Genomic DNA, 19,822 nt, shown 5'->3' on the forward strand with positions numbered 1-19,822 from the left:
GGTTTAAATTTAAGGCAGGCCTATGCAGTTGCATATACCAGATATAAATTCTGACAGCCATGGAGGACACTGAAATTAAGGGTTCAGGTACCCATTTGTCCTCATTTGCTATCAGATGATTTATTCTTAACCACACCATGTCTATGTTCTTCTTAGGACTTTGTGAAGGAGTTTTTCCAATATGTGTGAGAGCCGATCCTTAAAAAATTGACCTCTGAACAAAGTGAGTCAAAACACCTGTAGCTGGATACAGTAAGATTGATCAGAAAATACATTAATTTAGGCACACAGGATCAAATTTGAATTCCACATGCAACCATGAGCTCAAAAACATTTTGGGAAAAAAGCAAAAGGAGTCCTAAAAAATGACACACCCATATTTCCTTCTTCTACAATAGTGTTTAGGGAGAAACAGTTTACAAATCCAGAGTAGTAGAGCATAGGAGCAGATAAGAAAGCCAGCCATTTAGGTTCCACATTGATTGAATCGTAAAGAAAACCTTTTAATTTCTTTAGGTCTCACACAAGTCCTCTGCAAGTCTTGTAAGTTTTGGCTGCTCTGCATGTTCAGTAAAGCTTGGAGACATAGATTTCTGGATGAAGTTAAGTAGTAAGAGAACCTACTGTCCTGAGCTTCAGTGAAAAATGCCTCATACATAGGGCATTTTAACCATTTTTTTCTGTTGTGAAATCAGTCCCTTAACATATGGTTCTTTGGTTTTTTTCTGCCCAGGAGACCAGTTTTCATTCACCCAGTTGGTAATAAGACCAAATTGGATGAGGAAAATTATGAAAGATCTCCTTTTTCCAACTGTGATGAGATCATTTCCCAGGCTTGGCAGCATAAGAAAATGAGGCAATTTTGAGAATCTAGCTCCCAGAGCCCTAGTGGCCAGCACTTTCTACACCTCTTTTATGAGGACAAAGATCCCCTCTGAATACCATGCAAATGAAAATCCCAACCTTTTTTTTTTGTATATACACTAAGATATATAAGATAACTTTTGTAAGATAACTGTTGAGAAGGAACCTCCTATCCCATTCAAGTATGAGAAAACAGAACTCAGGCATCCATGTCAGAGAAAACTCCATATTTTCTCTTTAGGGACATTTCCCTATGAGTTTCTGATGGTCAGCAAACATGTCTGTCATCACGTGGTTCTGCCAAATCTATTGGTGGCACCACTGGAAGAATGAACCAGGTCTTTTGTTCTGCCTCATGCCAAAGAACTTGGAGAGTTCAGACTTCCAGTCATGACTGACCTCTCCTGCCACTATGAACTTCTTAATGTGATAAGCCAGTGGGGAAAAGAACTATATGTAGTATATTTCTCTGCTCTGTGGACCAAAGGATTCTCTGGAGGGTAAGGAGGAGATCCATGTTTGTTAGATGCTTAACACCCATTTCCTGGAGGAGTTCACAGAAGGAGTGGATTGAAAATGCCTCCCTTTGGAGACAAAGACCTGGTGGAGCACACAAGCAACAATGGGGAGAATCCCTGCAGGCTTGTAAAGGCTTAATTTGTGAACGAAGTGAACTCAAGCATTTCATTATGCACCACTCCATATAAAATGTCCCTGTCTCCATGACTGGAGTCTGATTGGAGAAGGGAGGGGCCTGCTCGGAGGAATGAGTATGGGAGAGTGCAGTTTGGCTCATGTGGAGGTGTGTGTCACTGTGGCTTTCCAACAGAGCCTTTTCACTACAGGATAACCCCTAAGGATATCACCACAGGATACCCACTAAGGTCAGTAGGGGAAGAGTCAGGGAGAAAACTTAGAGGTTCACTGAGGAGCGGCCCTGGCCAGAATCTTGAAGTTCTTTCAACCTTTGTCCATCTCCATGCATCCAAAGGCAGACTGGGATTGGGGACACCGTGCACTCAAGCCAGACATGCTCCAAGCCTGTGTCGGATAGTGAGAGATGGCTTTGGCAGAATCAACTTGCCTGACCTGCAGGACTGATGTTAGGAGTCACCTAGGCCATGAGTCCTGTCACCCAAGTCTTGTCAAATGGCAAAGTGCACTAACTGCATCCAGTTAGCTTATGGGTGCCCTCTGTTGTTCTTCAAAATGCAAGAAAGGGCACCTCAAAAAGGTGTGGTGGACTGGGGCTCATAACTATAGAGGCCTCCTCTGAAATTAGACTTACAAATCAGGTTTGGGTCCTGTTCTAGCAAGTGTAAAAGATGAAACACTCTAGAAATACTGAGGAAAGAACAAAAAGTTGTGTTTTGTTTTTTTTCTCTTTAAGGAAGAACAGAGAAAGTGAGAGAAAGCGTGTGATAGTGAGAGAGTCCTCCAGAGTAGAGGGGTTAAAAAGCTTATGTTCAAGGTGGTGGGGGGTGTCCTGCACCTTCTATATATTTCAGGTTTCCTTTATTCTCATGTCCCTGATTTCCTTCCCTGCCTATAAGGGTAAAAAGATGGAAAGGAGCCATCCAGGGGTTGCCTCTCCCTATTTTTCATATCTGCCAAGAGAGGAAGGAAGGGAGTTAACCAGTGGGTGCTCATTAGCAGCTGTTTGTATGGAGGAGCAATTCCTGGGAGCAGGAAATCTTGGCAACTGGTTGGAGGAGGGTGAAGTGCTCTGGAGGTACTAGCATTTTACTTCCTATTGAATCCCCCATCTTCCTGACCCAATCACTCATTATCTGCACAACTGGCCATTTGCATCAATCTCAATGGCACAAGCCCTGACCTATTTTCATCAGTTTCATTTCCTTGGTCCGGCAAGGTGTTACCTGTCTGTAGTCCTTGACTATTGGTATATGAGACAGGAGGATTGCAAGTTCAAGACAGATTCAGCAATATAGTGCAACCTGCCTCAAAATAAAACGTGCTGGGGATGTAGTTCAGTGCTGCTGGGTTCAATCTCCAGTCCAGAAAACAGGCAGGGAGCGGGGACTGGGCATATGGACACTGGACACCTATGCAGTTGCTGCATCTCAGCAGAAACTTCTCAGTCATCAGTGGTAGCAGTTCTGGAGTGAAACTGCTGTCACCTGGACCACAGGCCTCTGTAATCTCTGTGAGAGAAGCCACAAGTATTTGGCCATTTTCAGCTCATATTGGGAAGGGAAAACTGTTTCTGCCCCTCTCAAAGACTTATGGTGGGAGGAATCCACCAAACAGAGGGTTTCAGTTGCTGTGAATACACAATGATACGTCAGTGTAATAAAACCCAGTTTTTTTCATACAATAATGTTCAGGGGGAGGCGGTTGAGGATAAGACAGGGACTCAGGTTGTGTCTGGCTAGCATGACTTGTTGCCTAAATGGTCCAAGGTGGCATCCCAGCCAGCAGTCTAGCTTCAAGACAGAAAGAAAGGGAACAGAGCTCTGCCAACTGCATCATCTTCCCTTCTATTGAAAAGATGCAAGCTTTTGTAGAGTTCGTCAGTAGACATTTGCACAAGTCTCTAATCAGAGTTGTGTCAGATATCCTACCTTGGAAATGAGGGAAACTGGGAAGTGATTTACTTGGGTAGATTGCAACCGCCTTTACCAAATGGGAACCCTGTTACAACAAAAGGGAAGAAGTGGAGACAGGATAGGCAATGAGTACTATCTACTGCAATTAGCATGAGCCTGAAAGGGTGATAATGATCACCCAACTTCTGCCCACCACATTATCTAATCTCTGTATTAGCCTGCTTTTCCTTACTCTAACAAGGGAATGGACACTTTATAAAGAGGCAAATTTTATTTAGGTCAGAGTTCAAGATTTGGCAGCCCTGGTGAATGAGCTTTGGTGTGGGTCATCATAACACAGTAAATGGCGTCATGGTGGAAGGATTTGCATGGGATAGAGATGGCATGGCCAGAATCCTGGAGAGGGACCTGTCTGGTTCTTCTATAACAACCAACTCTCACAGGAACAAATGAGGCCCGGGTTAAGTACATTAATTCCTTCCTATGGCCTCATCCCCAGTGACTGAATTACCTCACACTAGGCCCCACCTCATCCAGGTCCTATCACCTCAACATTGCCACACTGAGGACCAAGCCTCCAGGCCTTTGGGGAAACTTCCATATCCACATCATCTCAAGCTCTAAAAAAACAATATTGTAAGACCAGGATATTCTAGTCAACAACATGTGTGTATGTGGGTGGGGGAAGTTGCTCTCAGAATTCCTGGGAAGCAGCTAGAACTCACATTCTGGAAATATTGATGTCACACTAGCCGTAGTCATGGCACCCAGGGTGTCAAGCCAGAAGAGAGTTCTGTGGCTCTCATTTCTTTGAGTGATGGCAGGCATTGACATGCCACAGTCAAGGATTGTAATGCCCCTACCACAAACTGGAAGGGGAGGCTCATGGCTTTTGGAAAGCCTGTGGGCATCCATGTTCATGGTAGGATTAATGCTGTTAAGCGGACTACACTTCATTTACCCGTGAGTCTCCAAAGCAAGTTATCAGGTTACTTAGAAAGAGATGGAGGGAAAAATTGACAATGATAGTGCAGAGTCAGGGAAGGGGAGAGAGAGGGTCAGTAGGAAAAAGAAGTTTATATATAGTCAGGAGCTCAGAGATCTAGAGTGGCTGATGCATTTAGGAAACTGTGGTTGTCTGGTAATGCTGGTGACATTTGGTGGATAGCCAGGATATTTAGATGTGTCCTTGAAGTGAGTCCTCTCACAAGTGAGGTAGTCCTCATGGGTAACTCTGGGTTTCCGGGGACTAGAACTGTGTCTGGCTTTGTTTTCAGGTGCAGATGGCTGGCCCAGAAGGGAGATTGGGGGTTTCCCGTGACAACGGTCCTGCTATTCGGGGTAACAATTTACATCTTAGTTACCCTGAATTTGTCAGACCCAGGAATCCTCCATCATGGTAAGTCCTCAGAACCCTGGGAGAAAGAGATGGCACTTCATGGACTGATGTGGACGGGGCTCATTCTACAGTGGTCACCACACCTGTGGCCTCACGATCCCTTATCTCCATGTCATCATCAATTAGGCCCTGGCACTTCATTTCCCAAGTCTCTGAGGTGTGAGAAAACAGAATCCTGGAGGTTTTCCAGTTGCTTAAGAAGGGAGGACAGGGCAGGATGACATGAGAGACCAGCAGGCTCTTCCAAACCACACAGTTCACTCATCCTTCCCATTTGACACTCCAGTGCAAGTACTGAGCACTTTTCCAGAGGTTGGAGTCCATATAGAGCTCTTCTGGCTGACCATGACTTCTGTTTGACTGCCTGCCAATCTGAGTGGTCAGCTTGTTCAACACAGACCGACCGAAATTCCACTACCTACCTCCTAAGTGCTGCTTGTTGCAACTGATGTTATGGGGCTGCCCTGAGCAGCAGAGGGATGGAGGCCCCTGCCACTTCCCAAATTTCTTCCTATTCCAGGTTCCTGGGAGCAGGACCCGGAAACCCCCTATGTCGCGTGGCTGAATGGAAGGGCCCATGAGATGACCTGGTGTCCACACTGTGGCTTCCACCGTCCACCCCGCACCTTCCACTGCACATCTTGTAATATCTGCGTGGAAGTGAGTACTCCTACCACCTGTCCACTCACCAACCCTTCAGGGGCACCTGGCCAGGACCAGAAACCTCACATCAACAATGGACCCGGCGGGGGGGGGCCGGGTGAGTCCCTCTTCCTGGACTGCTGAAAGTGCCTCTCGGCCACTCTTGGTCCCTTACATATGCCATGGCCTCTGTGTCTGCACCTGTCCAGAGAGGCAGGTCTTGCTTGCACAGGTGCTGACATAGAAAAGGCACCACATGTGTGCTGGGCCTGGTGGAGTCAGGGGCAGGAGAGCAGTGCCTGTCCCATCCCCTGTCTTGCTCATACTACTAAATACCTAGACCTTTAGACCGGCTGCTGCCCTGTTGGGAGACCCTTTGCCTTTCCATTTCTGGGTGTCCAAGTTGGAGGGTTTCCTGGGGTCTGAGTGCTCTTCTCTCCTGTGCACTCTCTGGATGGGTTTACAAACACAAGGTGACCTGGGCAAGGGGTTCTCTTCATTCTTATCCAGGGTCTGAGAAAATAGAGGCCCAGTGTTATTTTATATCCTGGTCAAAGTGACACCACACAGGTCTTGTCTCTAAGAACTTTCTGATGACAGTTGACCTGAGGAGACATGGAGTCCTAACTGTGTTTTACATAAGGAAATGTCAGATTCTTCCTGGACTCTGGAGCCAGTGTGTTGGACCAAGGGTAGTCGGCCTCAGGGCCAGGTTGGAGAGGCCTCAGGATATGGTGGTGATGGAGTCCAGACCAGATAGACCCTGAATCCTGCTTCCTCTCCCCTAGGAGTTTTACCAGCACTGCGGGTGGCTAAACAACTGCGTGGGCCACAGGAACATCAGGCGTTTCCTCCTCCTCCTCCTCTCATGCTGCATGTATTTGGGGACTGTGCTGGCAGGTTGCGTGGTTTTCCTGGCCCAGAGAAGACTGACACCTTTCTCCCTGGACAAGGCCATGGCGTATCCACATAGTAACAAGTCCCCAAACTGGAAGAACAGGGGCGGAGGGGAGGGAGGGTTGGTGTGGAGGGAGGAGTGGGGTAGCCGAGGGCGGGCTGACGGGGTGGGGTTTGAGCAGTCACTTGGTAGGACCTGTGAAGGACATGTTGAAGGACAGAGGGGTCCGGGTGAGAGGAAGGGTAGGATGGACTGTGGAGTAAAGAATGGAGCAGGGCCTGGGCAACAGGTAATGACTTTGGTACAGAATAGGAGTGTGGATGTCACAGTGGAATGAGGTCACCTCGAGTGTTCTGGACTAAAAGTCCAGTCCAGGGAGGAACATGGGTGGGCGTGGTCATGTTGGGCGAGACCAGAGAAGGAGGGATCTAGGTGAAAGGCGGGGCCAGGGCGGAATTGTCCAGTGTCTTGGCTCCTTAACCCTAGCACAGCTTCGTAGTGGCTGTTCCCGCCTTTGGCCTCCTGCTGCTGTTCATCTTGCAGTTGTACATCCAGGTCGTGGCAGTGAGCACCGCCAGGCGTCCCTACGAAGGCCAGGTAAGACGAAGCAAGTGCTTGTGCTGTGAGGAGGCATCTTTCACCCCTGCCACTAGGCACTTTCTGTGCTTTCTCCACTGCCCTTGGCCCTGATGGTGCTCATGAGTCCTTCTAGAACTACCCCTTAGGATGCAGCTCAGATCTCTCCTCCCCCTGGATCTCTGAGGCTATTTTCCCTTTGGGTACATTGCAAGGAGAGCCTACTGTATGCTAGGCTGCATGTTATTTGAGGGATGTTGCGGAGGTATGTCTGTCTTGCTCCTGTGTTGATAAGAGCCTACAATAAGAATAATACTGGCAGACACCCAGGAACTCTCTTGAGAGTGGTGTAGCAGAGTTGAAGAAACTGAGTTTGGTGAGGCCTGCTCTCCAGAATAGGACATGCCACTGTGTGTATCCTACATGCAATTTTGGAAAGGCAGAAGCCAGGAGGCCCTTGTTTGTGAGAGGCTCTCCTTTGCAAAGAGTCACAGAACCCTTAATGTAGACCTTTTGAGGAGGATGGGGAAAGGGCTCGAAATCAAGCAGTGGCCAGGAGGGGCAATGAGTTGAACCTGTGGGGTCAAGATTATAAATGTCCAGAAATTCAATCATGGAATTCAGTAGGGAAGAAGTGGAAACATGGGAGCCATTGTAAAACTATTTTATAAATTCGTTTATTGAGGAATAATGTACAAACAGTAAGATTCCCCCGATTTAGTCTACGGTTAGGGAATTTGACAAATGGACTCTGTCATTGTGCTCTCCATCATGATCAAGGTTAGAACACTTTCTCTACCCCAGAAAATTCATTCATCATTTGTTGTCAATTTCTCTCCCTAAGTCCTTGTGGTTTACCTCTTTCTGGAATCATGTAAGAATGAGAACAGTATTTATGTATTTATGTGTGAAAACAGTGAATGGTGCGAAAAGTGGTGCTGTTACTATCATTCCTCCTTTTGTCATATAAACATATTTGTGTCTCATCTTAAATCCAAGTGATCCCCACCCTTCATGTACTAGATGTCCACTCCACCTGTTGTACCCTCTATGCCTTATTCCCTGGTGGAGCTGATCCTGCTTACCAGATCCATCCTTCATTCCTTGGTCCACATCAGCCCAGACTCTGCCCTAGCTGTCATGATGGGGCTTTCATCATTGGGCAAAGCCAGAAGACATCCTTCAGACTGCTCTTTCTGCCCAGGACACAGCCTCTGCAACCAGAAGTAGCTGAAATAGTCCTCTTGCATGTCTTAGCGCTTAAAGCTCAGGGCTTCTCTCTGCATGTACCTGGGTGCTGTGGGCTGGGTTGCCTGCATGTTTCCCATGATCCCCTCTCTCTGCACTTTCGTGAGCACTCAGTGGTGCTCCAGGTCTAGTTTTGCAGTTGTCCTTACCACACAAAATGTAGGCCAGCCTGCTGTTTGCAATGTGCTTCAACCCCTAGTGCAGTGACTGGGATGTATTTTTTTATTACTGGTTATTGAGCTCCTGAGGTTGAGGTGAGACTGACCCTTGTCTGGAAAGAGGAGGTGGTGAATCTGATGAATGAGATCAGGGAAAGGACAAAGTGGAAAAAGGGAGGGAAGAAGCCAGTCAGTGTCCAGTGGAAGACTTGATCTTTGATTGTGACCTTTACTGCATTGTGTATTAAATGCCTTTAGCCCAGATTTCCCTGGGCCATGTGAGTTTTCAGCAGGAAAATATAATTGGGCATCTCTGTTCTCTCTGATAGTGCAATTCAATGAAGGGACATTTCAAAAATATTTGAGAGGTAAAAAAGTGAAGTGGGAGCATGTGGAGACACAATCTTTGGATCAGTTTGTTGCACAAGGAAGATTTTAAATGGTATCTGGAAGGATGAGGCAGGAGGACAGATGTGTTCAGTGGAGACCCAGAAGCATGTGGCAGAGGGAGGTAAAAGGTGATGAGAGAGCCCCAAGGAGGCAGCAGAGTTGTGCTCTGTTAGCACTCATCTGGGGAGAGCTGCTCACACGTGGGTCAGGGAGACACACTTTCTAGGAATGCTGGAAGGCAGGAGGTTCTGGGTCTCTCTTGGGCTTCCCTGTCCTTGTAGTCTTTTACATGCCTGTGTTGAGACCCAGGTTTAATTGAGCAACTTAGGGAGGGTCCAGGAAGATGGCCTTGTCCTTTCCTGCTGGTTCTGAGCTCCTCTTCCCATCCCCATCTCCCTCTAGCATGACAACGCGTTTGACCAGGGCTGGGCCAGGAACTGGTATACCACCCTCTGTGCACCACTAGGACCCAAGTGAGTTTGTAAACCAGGGGCTTAAGTGGGGACGCTGGGGCTGGAAGGGAGGGCTGAAGCTGGGTCTCTTCCCTGGTCCCTACTCCAGCTCCCAGGCCCTGACACACATTGATCCTTTCTTTTGGGGTTTTCTCCAGAGGGACCTGGTGTCCCCTGTGAATTTCACTGTACTTTGTTTCTGTTGATTGTTGCCCCAGGAATTGGGGTAGAGGGAAACTGCATGGTGGATGGGCTCCTGGTTAAGAGCCCTGGTCTCTGTGCTTTGCAAGCTGAGTGGAGAGGATGGTCAGGAAGTCCAGGCCAAGGTAGGAAGTGACCCCTTGCATTTGACCTGTTGTTCCCCAGGTACATGTCAGAAGACCTGGTTTTCCAGAGAGAGGAGGGAAAGGAGTGGACACCTCTGTACACCATGGGCTCACCAATCCATTCTCCACAGCGACTCCCAAACCTCCCTTGGCCCAAATCTCCATCTCAGGGCCCCCAAGGGAGTGGAGAGGCTGCAGTCTTACGGGAGGTGAGGAATCACGGGTGGTCATTGGAACAGGGTTGTCTGTGGGTTTCATAGGTACTGGGGGAATTCCCTGGGGTGGGACTGGTCGTTAAGCTGAAGCAATTGGAACATAAGGAGGAACATTATGGACCTAGAGGTTTATGGACCTATCCAGGTCACAGGGCTTCAGAGCACACCGAGGTGTCCCTGGATAGACAAAGAGAAAAGACTGAATCATTTTCCTGCTGACCTTGGTCCAGTCCCTTCTTTCAGTTATTAATGAGGACTGAGACTAGTTCAGTAGTTAATGATTTCAAGCAGATTCCTTTTTTATTAATGGAAGCTTTAACTTGAAGTCCTTTGTGAAATATTCGGAGTGGAGCATTAGGAGTACAGTGGGGTGGATAAGCCAAGCCCCCACAACAAGGGACCTTGCAGTGACTAGTGGTGCCAGTCCTCTCATTTGTCCGGCATCCAGAAGCCAAGGGACTTGACTGTGAGCTGTGGGGTGGACATTAGGGTGAGCACCCATGTACTGACCCTGTGTTGAGCTTCCCATCAGCCCAGTGCTGTAGTGGGAGGGGCCCCAGAGGAGGCTGACACTCCCATTCACCTTCACACCCACAATGCCAGGACACACAGCAGAAGCCCTGAGCCCCATGTGGAGTCCTCTCGTGCCTGAGCCCTCACTCACTCCCCTTTGGGAGTGCCAAGACCCCTGCCTGTTCTATACTCATATTTTTTCCATTTCGTATGGCTGCTCTGCCTGTCTGTCCTTGGGTCAGAGAAGCATGTTTACTCGGGATGTGAGGGAGGCTCTGAGGGACTGGGAGAAATCCCTTCTGGAAGGGAAGAGCATTGCTCTCTGAGACCCAAGCTTGGGAACCAATATTATCTGGCTCACTGACCTTGGGCAAGTCATGTACCATTTCTCTCATCCCTAAAATGTAGTAACACTAAAAATTGCAGTGACTGACCTGACTCGCTTCCTGGCAAGCGCTGGAAATGAGAAGAGAGAAAACCCACCAGTCTGGATAATACCACGTGCACCTGAAATCATTCCATATCATACAAAGGGAACGTATTCATTATTAGTTCCAATGTGCTAGTATATGAATCAAAAAATAAAAGTTTCAGTTAGACAGAGTAAGTTTCTGAGACATAATGGACAGTATGGTAGCTGCAGTTACTTAATTCATACTTGAAACCTGAGTTGGGTGCAGGGTGCACATCTAGAACACCAGCCATTCAGGAGGCAGAGGCAGGAAGATCACAAGTTGAGGACCAGTAACTGAAAGAATTGTTTTCTGTCTCAAAATTAAAACTAAATGCAGCCCCCCAAATACTGGGGATGTAGGTCAGTGATAAAGAATCCCTGGATTCAATCCTCAGCAGTGGAAAAGAAAAGGAAAGTTGACCATCAGTTTTGTGGGTCTTTTGTTTTCATGAGATGGAGCCCCCCTATGTTACCATGCCAGTCTTGAACTCCTGAGCTCAAGCAGTCCTCCTATATCAATGACCTGAGTGCTGGAAGGCAGGTGTGCACCATTGTCCTAGCTAGAAAATAGATTTTAAAGCTGGTTTGGTGGCACAGGACTAATTCCAGCAACTCAGGAAACCGAGGCAGGAGGATCACAAGTTTCAGGCCTGTCTTGGTATTTTAGCAAGTCTCTCTCTCAAAATAAAAAGGGCTGGGTCTGGGGATATAGGTGAGTGGTAGAATATCTTGGGTTCATCCCCAAATTCTGATAAGAAATGTAAGTACATTCCATTACATTGATGAATTTGCACATTAATTTAAATTTCTACTGTGGCGTAATATGAATAAGGAAGAGAGCTTATGGCCTTGAAGATGTTAGCTAAGAGCTGTAGCACTGAGGCACGCCTGCAGTCCTATATTTAATTTTGGGTCATTTTCTCCCTCTGAGTTATTGGAACACATCACTTTTATCTTTTTTCCCTTCTTTCTTTGGTTGTGTGGTGGGGAATCCTGTGATGTTCAGAATTGTCTCAAATTACTGGACTCAATTGATTCCCCTGCTTCTACCTTCAGAGCAGGTGGGACTAGAGGCACATGCCACCAGACTTGGCAGTATAAACTTATATTGACAAGACACTTTACACATGATAGGAATTGCAATATATCAAACAGCACTTTAAGATGACTGAGCATAGTGACATATACCTATAATCTCCGCAGCCCAGGAGCCTGAGGCAGGAGGATCATGAATTGGAGAGCAACACAGGAAGTTTTTTAAGACCCTGTCTCAAAATAAAAAGCGCCAGGAAGGTAGCTCAGTGGCATAATGTCCCAGGTTTCAATCCCCAGTACTGAAAAAAAATGAAAAAAATAAAATAAATAAAAAGATAAAACTGTGCTTGGTGTCACATGCCTTTAATTCCAGCTACTCTGCACACTGAGGCACAAGGATATCTTGAGTCCATGAGTTAGAGACAAGCCTGCATTAAATGGTGACACCTTATGTCTCAAAAATCAGAACTAGAAAAGAGAAAACAAAAAACAAAAACACAACTTGTAAAGCCAATCAGAATGACTCACACCTGTAATTCTAGTGTCACCAGAGCTTTAGGTAGGAGGATCACAAATTTGAGGCAGGATCTGGGATCTTAGGAAGACTCTTTTCCCTAAATTTGTAAAAAAAGAAGGGGAGTGGGTTGGTGTTGGGCACTGGTGATGGAGCTCAGTGGTGAAGCACCCTTGGATTCAATCCCCAGAACAGGGGATGGAGGAGGAAACAAAGCCATTTGACTCCATAATATTAAAATGTTGGGATTTGAAGTGTAAATTGTTGTAGTGCTTAGCATGTGCTTAGTAAGCTGGAGGTCCTGTGTTCAATCCCCAGCACCAAGATAAGAATAATAACAACAACAACAAAAAAACTCTTTATGTATATGTAGCAAACGCAAATGCTGTTTGTGTTTGACTTTTAGTGATGATTTCAAAACCCCTAGTAAAAGATATTTTAGTATGACAAAATTAATTTAAGATTAAATTAAGATTTTTACCTGGAGAGTACTCATCATACATTTTCGAAAATTAAAAATCTAACAACTTCTTTAAAATGAGAATACTTAACTCACTTGAATTTTTCTTTCTATATTTTGTCCTCATTTCCAGAGAATTCATCTATTTCTCTGTTCTTTTTGTTTCATATTGTGCAAAACGATTATGTTTAAAACTTGGCTCTTCTCTCTTTTCCTGATTGTGTATTTCATTTCTCATATTTTTATTTTTCTCGATGCCTCGATATCACTTAAAAGGCACTTGAGGGTGACCTGCCTCACCAACTGAGGGTTAACTTTAATTGTAATCACCTCAGATGGAGCCAGGAAGAGAGAACTACTGAGGGGACTTGCTGTGGACTGTGATGTGGTGGACACAGTGCAGAGCACAGCAAGTGCTCCCGGGACTGCCAGCGGAATCTGATGACAGCACATAGGACTGTGCTTGCTTTCCCTTACAACTGGCACCCTGCTGCTAGATCTGCTTTTAAATACATTTATGCTATGGCAAAGAAAAATGTTTCACAGTTTTTTTTCAACACATGTTTTCTGTACTCTGAAATTATTGCGTTCTTTAGAACAATAAGAGACACAATTAGTTTTGGTTAAAAATTAAGGAACTGAATAGAGTGCCAGTAAGATGATCTGAAAACCATTTTTCTTAAAACTCAGTATTGAACTATATGTCTGCAGATTTCCATAGGGTATGTTAAGGACCCTATTCCTGCACCTATTGACAGTGGTGACAAGGCTTCAGACAAACTGAAACAGAAGACAAATTTGAGAGATGAAGAGATTATGAAGAAACTAAGTAAGATACATACATTTCACATTTTTCATGAATTAAAATTTCTTAATACATTGGATTCAAGTCTGGGTATACAATTCATTAGGAGAGCAGTTCCGTGGTGTGCAAGGTCCTGGATTCTATCCCCAGCACAAAAAAAAAAAAAAAAAAAAAAAGTCACCGTTGCATTGTTATATGCTTTTATTTTGCCTCATGACAGAAAGAAAAATTTATATCTTGTAGGACTATTTGCTCCAATTAACATGTAGTGAGCTGGGCATGGTGGCACATGTATATAATCACAGCAGTATAGGAGATTCAGGCAGAGGATTTCAAGTTGAAGGGTCAGTCTTGGTAACTGATTGAGACCCTTCAAAAAAATAAAATGTAAACATGGTTGCGGAGGCAGTTCAGGGGTAGAGTGCCCTGGACTCAACCTGCAGTACTACCCAAAACCAGTGAAGGCTAATTAACATTCATCTTGTTTGTCATGGCACTGGTAACATATTCATTATGTATTGATAGGGAAGTCAGTCCCTTTGGGAACCCTTCTTTCCTATAAGCCAAATCTAACAGCAGATGACCTTAGAGATAGTTTGAAACCTCATCAAAGGAGGTTTGTACATATTTGTCCAACTTATAGATTTTTCAAATAGAAATGTTTAGTCATAAAATATATTCCAAGGAAAAATACTTTTTCCTTCTCCCTTTGATTTCATTAAGTATTGGTGCCCTGAATCAAGCTTTATAAATAATTTCAACAGAACCAAGAAGGGGGTAAAAATAGTGTCTGTTTAGAAGGCTACAGTAAGTATACTTATAAAGAACAATATGACCTAGAGACCTCATGGAAAAAAAAAAAAAACATTATAGATGGTTTGTCCCAAGCATTTACATGTTCTACATTGATTTGTTCTTGTTTCCTTAGTACTGTAAAATATAAAACTGCTTTGACTGTGGTATCCTATAGATGTTTATATGAAATAGTCCTTATCTTAGGAGGGCTGCTGCTTTGAAAATATCAACTAGGATAGGATTTGTGACCATTCATTTGTGAACTTATTTATCACATCCCATATCTTTGGTCCTTAGTATCTTGACTTGAACCTTAGTAGCTAAGGTGAGATTAAGTACCTACATAAGATTATTTGAGTTTCCTTCATATGTCCTATCCTCTTTTCTCATTAGTAAGTGCAAATTTAATGTGATTTTCTGATGTTTGGACTTAATGGTCATAAACATTTAAGTTCTGATTTTAAATCCAACCTCCTAATTTCCATTTCTTGGTGATAGGTTTGAACATTCAAAAATAAATATATGATTAGATCTTATTAGTCATCTATAGAGTAGTAAGTGATTTCCTAAATATATTAAAAGAAGATACAGTGGAATAGCCAGAAAAGCCCTTTAGGATCAGTCATTTGGATGTCATTCATTTCTTATGACTAATTGTAAGGAGTTTCATAACTTAGCACTGGTGTGTAACACATGCAGTGGAGTAGAAAAGTAGAGTGAACAGTTTTCCAGGAGTTGCCAAGTTCCTGTATATTTTTGGTACTGGGAAGGAACCCAGGGGTGCTTTGGCACTGAGCTATTCCCCAGCCCTTTGTCTTTTTGTTTTGAGACAGGTTCTCACTGGGTTTCCAAGATTGGTGTCAAGCTTGTGATTCTTTGGCTTCAGCTCTTGAACAATTGGGATTACAGTCATGTGCCACCTACCCTGGTGGAATTGTCATTAAGAAATCCCTGAAGTCGCAGGCTGACTAGAAGAACTGTTTGCTTGGAAATGTCATGATATTTGAGAAAATGAGTAGTTAGGTGTCCTAACTTCATGGAGAGTATGTGTCTTCTTGTTTCTGATATCATTTGCTTTTAAAAAGTTTCTACAGTGTTTTCTTTGAAACAAATTATCATTGAAACTTGATATGTTTGAAAACCACTGTTTTCAAATCAGTAGAGTTTACTAAAAAGGAAATATGATAGCAAAATTAATTTTCTAGAAATGTTTGACTGTGTTTTCAAAGTTATTTTTGTTCAAAATAGGAACTATTGTGACCATAGGTGACCCTATGAGAAAATATACAGGATTTGAAAGAATTGGAGAAGGGTAAGTGTTTATAATCATAGTCCTAATATTCACTACTTATTGGGTATTCAGCATTATCTCTCTTTTCTCCTGAGATTTAGGACTCACTGTAATCTGTGAGTGGTACCCTGGGGGAGTTTGTTTAAATATATAAAGCAATTATTAAAAATCCCTACTCGTTAGCAATGACTGTTCATCAATGTTTCTTCTTTGACCTTTTTAAATCATAGATGGTAAGGGTTTCTTAGATGGAGAAATTGCCCTAACATATTTAAAACTCAATTTCATTGTAGGTTTATAATCCATAAAAACATTGATTTGTGGCTGGGTATATTTTTGAGTGTGGAGCACTTGCCTAGCATATGTGAGGTCCTATGTTCCATCCCTGACTTTTCACAAAGAAAAACAAAGCAAAGCAGAACCGCTTGCAGTTAGCTGGGCATGGCAGAACACACCTGTAGTCCCAGCAAGTCAGGAGCTGAGTTAGGAGAATTGCAAGTTTTCAGGCAGCCTCAGCAATTTAGTTTAGATCCTTAAATCAAAAGGGTCTGGGGAGTTAGGTCAGTGGGAAGGTGCCAAGGGGTTCAACCACACTACCAAAAAAAAAAAAAAAAAAAAAAAAAAAAATACATAAAATGTTTTTGAATCATATCATTGAGTATGATCTTTGAGTCTGTCTGCCTGATTTTGCTCCATAATTTTATTTCAAAGTTTACCAACTAATTTCTTTCCTCTATTCCTTGAAATCAAATGAGTATCTTGATGTCCTAATGTTACTAATCTCTGGAAAATGTTCTGTGGATTTAGAAAGAATTAGTGGATTTTAGAATGAGAATTTCTGATACTTCCTAATGAGTTTCATTTTGACAAATTCAGTTCAGCGCAGACTAAATAATAATAATAAATTGAAACTTACCTGAATATTTTGAACATGGAATAGATGTTATATATTGAATAATTTAGACTGAATGAATATTACCTACATAGAGAGACAGGTATTACAAATCCAGGTGAATTCCTTTATTTCTTTATGAATTCATTGTTTATTTATTTCATTATTTAAGTTACAGGAGACTGAACCCTGAGGCACTTGACCACTGAGCTACTTCCTCAGATCTCTTACAGGCTTATTCCACCATTCCCAGGCAGGCATATAGCCAATTCACAAAGGAAATTGCAGAATAAAGAGTGAAACTGAAACTTCATAGTTCAAAGTAGAGAAAGGTGCATGTAAAGGATGCACATGAAACACAGGATGAATGCCAGATACAGGTTACTCTTGGGTGGAGAAAGAAAGTCATAGGAAAGGGCGTACCCGGAATTCTCAGGCTTATTTGCAGTTCTGTTTCTTCAGCAGGGCTCTGTATTCATGAGCATATGTTACTCTTTCTCTTACCTTTTTTCCCTATAATTTTTTAGGCCTGAAATATTTTGGCCACAAGGATTTCCTCCTGTTTTTCTTTCCTGGTTTTGTTTTGAAGATTCTAAATGCTGGGGATCCCTCTCTTGTGGAAGCCCTCCTTACTCTCTGTCTAAAGAAAGAAAGAAACTGTCATTTTACTCTTCAAACAAAGACTCTGCATCTGAAGTGTTATTTGATCCTTTTTCAGTTGTGAGAAGTGTAAAGTCTCTGGATAGTATAAATGGTAGTGATTTATAAACATTAACTCTGATTGTGTCTTTCTCCCCTAGGCTATCTGGTACAGTATTTACTGCTGTGGATGTGTCCTTGGGAAAGAAGGTAGCAACTTTTGTATACTTCCAGTTATTAGATTAGCTTTCTGTTTAGGAGAAAAACTAGATAAAGCTAACCAAGAGCAATAGAAATGTATTTTTAAAGTTGGATATGATGTAGGAATACATTAAAATAATTTTATAGCCATTCTTACCTTAGGGGGAACAAAGAAGGAATTACATCATGAACAAGCAAGTATTAAAAAGTATTTTCCCAGGTTTCAGTAAAAGGAGGCTGAGTTCCTGGCACTGGACTTAACCTAGCTTGGTTAATCCACTGCAGAGCAATCTGAAAATATTTAGGGTGTGTGTAGTGTAAAAATAGTCAGTGTGTATGTAAAAGTACTCCTTTTTTGTCAGTTCTGGTCTCACTGCATATAACGTGTTACTATTAATTATTAACTATTTGGTGTTGGCTACCTTTTAAAAGAATGAGGGAAACCATTATTTTTATTCAATTCTATTTCCATTATAGGTTGCCATAAAGTGGATACAATTGAATAAGGAGCTACGAATGGATCTGGTCTTTAATGAATTATTCATAATGAAGAACCTGAGTCATCGAAATACAGTACAATACATAGACAGGTAAATATGTGTGAGGTTTTTTAAGCACTGGGATAAAAGTGTGGAAATTCATAATCCCTTGGTTTGATGTAGGCTGGGTACTTCACAATGTGAATTTTGAGAAGTAGACGTAAGGGAGAAAGAGGAGAGATGAAAACAGAATATTCCAAGTGAGATGGTGCTTTTGTGACAAGGACATAACTTGGTACATGAGAAAGCAGCTAAATGCAGGACATTGCTGATGGTGTGAATATTCATTTCAAATGATCAGAAGCAGAAACATTAAGGAATGGTCCACTGGGATTTATGTCTTAAGCAGAGAGGTGACTAGCACACAATTCTGAACCTTTTAGGAGAGTTTTTATTTCAATGCTGTTCTTCATGGGAAAATTGTATATGTGTATCAAAAACTCATGTAGGCTGAGTGTAGTGGCTCATGTCTGTAATACAAGTGGCAGGGAAACCTGAGGCAAGAGGATCATGAATTCAAAGCCTGCCTTGGCAAAAAAGCAAGGTGCTAAGCAAGTCAGGGAGACCCTGTCTCTTAATAAAATTCAAAATAGAGCCGGGGATGTTTCTCAGTGTTCAAATGCCCCCTAGTCAGTCCCCAGTATGTGTCCCTCCTCAAAGAAAAATGTATGTAATTTAGAAATTGATCTTTACAAAGAACAAAACACAGAACGGAAAACTAAGTATGTTATATAATTCTTTAAAAAACTCTTCATATTTCTGAATGAATGTTGAGTAGTAAAAAATGATACTAGTGGTTTTATTAGGGTGTTACAGGAGATTTTCTTCCACATATAAATTTGTTTAGGATTGAGAAATGATAAACTATTATGATACTTTAACCCTAAATCTGGGATCTGCATTCATAGAAATAACTTTTCAAGTATATTTTTCTTCCTTTCAAATAATATTTCAAGTCAGCATAGAATGGTGGTTAAGAGAAGCCATAGGATTTGGAATCCATAGAACTTGACTTCAGATGCTGATTCTGTGTCACTTATTATGTGACCTCATATGAGCTAGCTAACATCTTCAGCCTCTGTCAGTATATCTGCCAAAGAATACCAATGAGTCCCATGTGATAGGATTATTTTGGATGGGAAAGTCTTATTTCTACACGTTGACAATTATTATGGGAAAACTGTGACATAAAAATCATAATGAATATCACAATGACCCCTGAGTACTTGTTTGTGCTGTTACATGGTAACTGTCCAGTTTTCTTCTTAGGTCTCCAACTATCAGTTCTCCAGTGTTCTTCTTATGTTGTTTAACATTTGAACTGTTGAACATAGAGCGCCACATATTTAGAAAATTTAAAATGTGAATATGTTTTCTGTGGTCTATTTTTAGTTACCTGTTAGGAGATGATTTGCTTGTAGTCATGGAGTACCTTTCTGGTGGGCCACTTACTGATGTCGTCACAGAAACTTGTATGGATGAAGCACAGATTGCTGCTGTGTGCAGAGAGGTACGTTTGCTCTATTTTGGATAAAGTAGGGTGTTGTGTGAGCAAGAGATGAGTGGAAGAAATGTTTTCTGAAGAGGCAATATTTATCATACACATTTTCTGCAAGGAATTCCATATTGTTTTATCTTAAATGCCATTTCTAGCATTTCATGTGTAGGATAACTTGGGAATGAAGAATAGGCCCTTTTTTCTTTTTTTGTGGTACTGGGAATTGAAACCAGGTGCTCTCTGCCACTGAGCTACATCCCCAGTCCTTTTGTTTTTATTTTATTTTTTTTTTGAATTTTTAAATTTCATTTTAATGTTTTTCTTCAGTTTACTACTCATATAGTATCCTTAAACATCATCTTTTTGAATGTTGCACTTTTTAAACTTTATGCAAATGAAATTATTTTGAGTATATTCTGATATGCTTTTATAAAAAATATATATGTGA

The 19,822-nt window shown here is 42.6% G+C and overlaps 1 protein-coding gene across 1 annotated transcript in view; it reads left to right on the forward strand.

Annotated features, from left to right (window-relative positions):
* LOC124993681 (serine/threonine-protein kinase PAK 2-like) overlaps positions 1-19,822 on the forward strand; it is a 69,766-nt gene that overhangs the window by 27,741 nt on the left and 22,203 nt on the right. The window contains exons 5-8 of the mRNA XM_047565499.1: positions 15,563-15,626; positions 17,298-17,346; positions 17,815-17,927; positions 19,269-19,386. Coding sequence (XP_047421455.1) covers positions 15,563-15,626; positions 17,298-17,346; positions 17,815-17,927; positions 19,269-19,386 — 344 coding nt within the window. The remainder of the gene's footprint in view (positions 1-15,562; positions 15,627-17,297; positions 17,347-17,814; positions 17,928-19,268; positions 19,387-19,822) is intronic.

The sequence above is a fragment of the Sciurus carolinensis genome, chromosome 9 (assembly GCF_902686445.1).
Source record: "Sciurus carolinensis chromosome 9, mSciCar1.2, whole genome shotgun sequence".
NCBI lineage: Eukaryota > Metazoa > Chordata > Mammalia > Rodentia > Sciuridae > Sciurus > Sciurus carolinensis.